We start from the raw sequence: 5,082 nt of genomic DNA on the forward strand, positions 1-5,082 counted from the left end.
TCCGTGTTCTTACAGACTAGACCAGAAACAGTAGAATTTATCTTGAAGGGAGTGGATAACACAAATGTACATCAACCAGGTGACATAGCAGATAGTTTCATGGGGGATTTATACATATAGCTGAAGACCTGAGGGGAGGAGAGGGAGGAAGGGAGAGACACAGCACACTTGTCCTTGCCCAGGGTCCCCTGAATTGTGGATTCAGCTTTGCCCTCGGAGAGCTTAGTCTGGATCTAGTCTCCAGTCCATCAAGCCCAGCATCCATCCTCACAACACCAAACGGGATGCCTGGTTGAGGAGCTGTTCAGGGACCTGGATGTATTCACAGAGGAAAGACAGTAGGGAACATGGAAACCTCACTTCCCATTCCAGGGATTGGAAAGTATTTACACATTGACATCCACACATGAAAATATTGCATACACAATTACTTACATATATACACACCTGTGATATACCTATGTAAATGCCTTATATGTATATACACACAGATACTTGTGTATGGTGTATGTGTACATACACATTGACACACCCATCATACATACAAACTATAGGCTAGCATGTGTGAATATGTATGAATTATATACACATAATTTAGACCAACACACACATGTACACTCTTACCTATGAGTTTTCAACACCAGGTACAGACTAGTTCAATTGGAAAGATATTTTCTAGTCTTTCTTTTTTTGAAGTCAAACATTAAAACTCAAACTTGGTGCCCGATGCTTTTACTCATTGTTTAAAGGTCTGCCAACAGAGCCACACTTGCAAGCCTGGAGATTCTTTGCACAATGTGGACCACATTTTATTTCTGACACACAATGTAAATCCAGTCACACTGTGTGCATGTGAGTACATAACAGGGCTGGCAATGTTTCATTTGGGCAGCACAGGCACTGATGTTTTCTTCAACTCGAGGCCTCAGGCCTGCCATGCAGGTGCTCTAGCACTGGGCAGGCTTCCAGACTTTGATGGTTTCAGTGCCATTTTTGAGAAGGGTCTGGTGATTTTGGTCATATTCTCAACTGGAGCTCCATCTTCTTATGTGAATTTTCCATCTGGGGATTATAGGCACATGTCAGCACACTGAGTGTCTTTGTCTGAGATGGAGTCTCATGAACTGCTTGGCCTGGCTGTGCTGGCCTGGTGAGCTCCTCAATCTCAGTCTGCAGGAGTAGGGCTGTCACACACAAACACACATACACACACCACACAGCAAATGGTTGAAAAGAGTTTCCTAAAACATCTTGCTAGAATAGATCTCCACCTTCAAGCACCCTGCGCTCTCTCTCCAGAACAGCTAGCTTTATGTGCCTGGACCACAGTCACCTGTCCTGGGCACTGTAAGCACAGCAGTCCCCTTCAGGTACTTTCAGGGGATTTGTAAGAGCCTCCGGGGCCTGTGAGACGCTGGCTTGGCAGAGAACAGTGAGGTTAAACTTCCGGAGGTCTGAAAATGGAGGCACCTGGAGAAAGGCCCTCAGGTCTGGGCTGGGGAGGGCCAGTGTGTGGTCTTCACACACTCATCTGTGACCCAGTGATATGAAGTGCTTTACACTACTGGGCAATGAATTTGTTATGCTTTCTCTTCTTGGCCAAATGTGTACATTTCCATCATCAGTGTTGTACAGCTACATGTACAATCTACCTGAAACATTTGTTTTCCTGACAGGAATGTCATGTTTACCTGACCAGTCCCTGAGCCCTGGTCATTCAGTGAATTCTAGCTGTGAGTGTGCTGACACACTTCATTAGTGAACAATTCTGTGTTCATGGTCAGCCAGAACTAACTTCTATCATGACAGATACAAGCTTGCAGGCTGCATTTCTTTGTGCTGTCCTGGGGATTGGAACCCAGGGCCTGGACCCAGACCATGAACTGTTGCTGAAGGCAAAACTCTACCACGTGAGCCACAGCTTCACTACTGCTGTCTTGGATCATTAGATTTAGCAGCACAGACTTGCCTGCACAGGCTGGCTTCCCAATTGAGCTTAAGATGTCAGACCCCGGAATAGCTAGGATTAGAGGCTCCACTTTTCTTTTTAAAGCAGAGCCCAGGATCTCTTCATGAACATTTGACAAGGAAGCTGAGATGTGAACATAGAGAAGAAACAGGAAACCACCTGAGACCCTGAGGGGAAGAGGAAAGCCCAGAGGCTGCCAGGAAAGAGCAGCAGCTGCACCTTCCTGATGCTCGGGGCCAGCACAGAGCTGAGGCCCAGCCTGAGATCTTGTGCAGGAGGCCCCTGCGGCTGTGCCTCTGTGGCCTCTAGCACAGTAATAGGTGGCTGTGTCTGCAGAGTCCACGCTGGCCAGTGTGAGGAACACCTGGCTGTTGGAGCTGTCCTTGGAGATGGAGAGCCGGCTCTTCAGGGCTGGGTTGTAGTACTTATCATCATCCCACCACACATTTGCCAGCCACTCCAGGGTCTTCCCTGGGGGCTGCCGGATCCAACTCACACCCACACCATTAGTGCTCAGAGAGAATCCTGAGATGGAGCAGGTGAGGCTGAGGGTCTGGGAGGGTGGCAGCAGCCCAGGTCCAGACTCCTTCAGGGCAATCTGGGACAGGGCCCCTGTGGAGAAACACCAGGAGGAGGTGAAGCAGGGTCAGGGGAGCACAGGAGACTTCCCACCCCAGAGCCCTGAGCAGAGCACTCACAGGAAGGGAGAGTGAGCAGCAGGAGGGTAGAGCACAGCCTGTCCATGCTGTCCTGTCCACAGCCATCATCAGCCAAGCTGGGTGCTGGTCTTTTCAACCCAGGCGTGGGAGGGGCCGGGTGCATTTGCATTCCTCTCACCTGGGTGCTGACTCCACCTCCTCCACTCAGGCCTCATGGCTCAGGAGGGGGAGGCTGAGAAGTGCAAGTCTGGTGCACTGTTGGGCAGCGTCCACGTCTGCTGGATGGGGACGGCCAGTGACACTCAGAACCAGGTTCTGAGCACAGCTTTGGTTCAACGCTGTGGTTCAGAGGCAGTGAGGCTCTGGGCCTCTCTCTGGAAGACAGGACCCTGTCCCCAGACAGCAAGGCAAAGACCCTGCACCTGGTTCAATCTGGAGAGGGTGGGAGAGACCAAGAGAGATGGAGCTCATTTTGTCCTCAGAGGAGGAGGCTGTGTCTAGGGCAGGCAGGGAGGTTCCTCTGTGTCCTGCAGCTCTTGATCAGCAATGCTTCACATTCACTCAAGTAAGAGGGCTCACAAAAGAAAGCTCCATGTGGACACCTGGCCACCTCCCCAGATGAAGCACAATGAGCGTGTGCCAAGTTCCCCAGCAGGCAGCAGACACGCTGAACACTCCACCTGTGTGTTTGTGTATTTGGTGCAATTGGGAAATTCTCGTGTTTCACTCATATTTATTTGAGAGACACATGGAGAAACTTAAAAGTTCGTTCATATCACATCTCACGTTTGAACGTGGAGGTTTTATCAGGTGACACATCACTGATTGAGGTTGATCTTCAGTCAATGAGGTAACATCTCACCGTGTAACATAACCTATTGTCCTTAGTGACACCTTCACCAGCTGACAAGCACAGAGAGAAGACACAGCTGACCTCATGAAGGACTTCCAGCAGGGCTGAGGTTGGACTTTGGAGTCCCAAGGTTTCCTGTGGATCTCGTGGGCTGACATTGCTGATGGCTGTGTGCAGTGGTGAAGATTAGAGTCTGTGTGGCACCATGGACCCTGCTGGGTCGTTGTGTCTGATATGTCTGACTGACGTGCAGCTCTCATGAACTGGGAGGTCTGATCACCACACTTGGGCTCACATGGTGGGTTGAGGCCCTTTGTCATGTGGGCTGAGCTCACACGTCTCAGCCTGGGACAAGTGTGTGCTACAGAATGAACCATGTATGTCTGAAAGGTGTGGACTGCCGCTGGGCTCAGGAAACCAGTGAGGCCACCTGATTCCTTGGTGTCCCTCCAAGGTGCTCTCCTCATTCTGTAGAGATGCAAGGCAAACGCAGAGTCTGGGCAGCTGCTGGCCCAGCATGGTGCCCATGGGATGGAAGACAGAACTCTGATCACAAGACGGTGACAGCTGGAGACTCGCATCTCCAAGGCTCCTGTAGGAAGGCACTCTGCTCAGCAGGATGCAGGCTCACACCTGGGCTCTGTCCACTCTGCTTTTATCCAGGGGATCCTGCTGCTCAGGGACACTGGGAACAGCAGCCAGGGCGTCATTGCTGATTAGCTAAGAGGCTGGGGCAGAGCCCTCACAGGAGATGCTAACTCTGATAGTGATGTAAAGATCCATGGAAACAGAATGAATGTCACTCAGGTAGACAGGATTCCTGTGAAATGTGATGTGTAAGAAAGCAGACAGAGAGGAAGAAGGAGGAGCAGTAGGAAGCAGAGGTGGAGAAGAAGAGAGAACAGAAGGAAACATTAAAAGAATGTGAGGATGGGAAGAAGAGCAGGAGGAAAACTATTAAAATTATCTCAAATGTAAGGGGAGGTAGAAAAAGTGAAGGGCTGGTCTGTGAGTTCATCCAAGTAGAAATCCCAATTTTAGTATTTTCAGTGAAAAAGTAGAAAAGGCAGCTGGTTAGCTTTTGTCTCTACACCCTAGAATTCCATCTCTCTCACTCATTTAAGTCCATCCACAGGTAAAACTTCATGTACTAGATGACATTGTCCAAAAGAATGTGCTCATTACCTGAGTTAGGAAATGGTAACTGGTCTGGACAACACTTTAATAATGACAGTAAACTTATATTAAAAACTGCATGTACTAACTGTTGGGGAACAAAATATCTTCATATGTGGTGTTCCACAAATATATAATCACCTGAAATGTGCACTTATTTCTGTAAGCAAACATAAAAATAAAACATAAACCATTCATGTCCAATTTAAATGTAAATATATCCTGACAAGCCCTGGACTATTGCTCTACTGTTGTACTAAGGAATATTTCAAACTCTCTTCCAATAAAAAGGAATTAAAATCATCTGGTACTGTGGCTTATGACTATAATCCCAGCTTCCTGGGAAGCTGATTTGTGAGGATCATGGTTTGAAGCCAGCCCCAGGTAGGAAATTCCATGGCACTAACATCTCCATTAACTGCCAA

General features: G+C 48.6%; 1 gene segment (V, D, J or C); it reads right to left on the reverse strand.

Annotated features, from left to right (window-relative positions):
• Nucleotides 1-2,740, reverse strand: part of LOC106001257 — an 8,455-nt gene extending 5,715 nt beyond the window's left edge. Inside the window, 2 exon segments of the V gene segment in view lie at nt 2,189-2,581; nt 2,668-2,740. Of these exon segments, the coding sequence occupies nt 2,189-2,581; nt 2,668-2,713 (439 nt within the window).
• Between the last annotated feature and the right edge of the window lie 2,342 nt (nt 2,741-5,082).

This window comes from Dipodomys ordii, unplaced genomic scaffold, assembly GCF_000151885.1.
Source record: "Dipodomys ordii isolate 6190 unplaced genomic scaffold, Dord_2.0 Scaffold281, whole genome shotgun sequence".
NCBI classification, from domain to species: Eukaryota; Metazoa; Chordata; class Mammalia; order Rodentia; family Heteromyidae; genus Dipodomys; species Dipodomys ordii.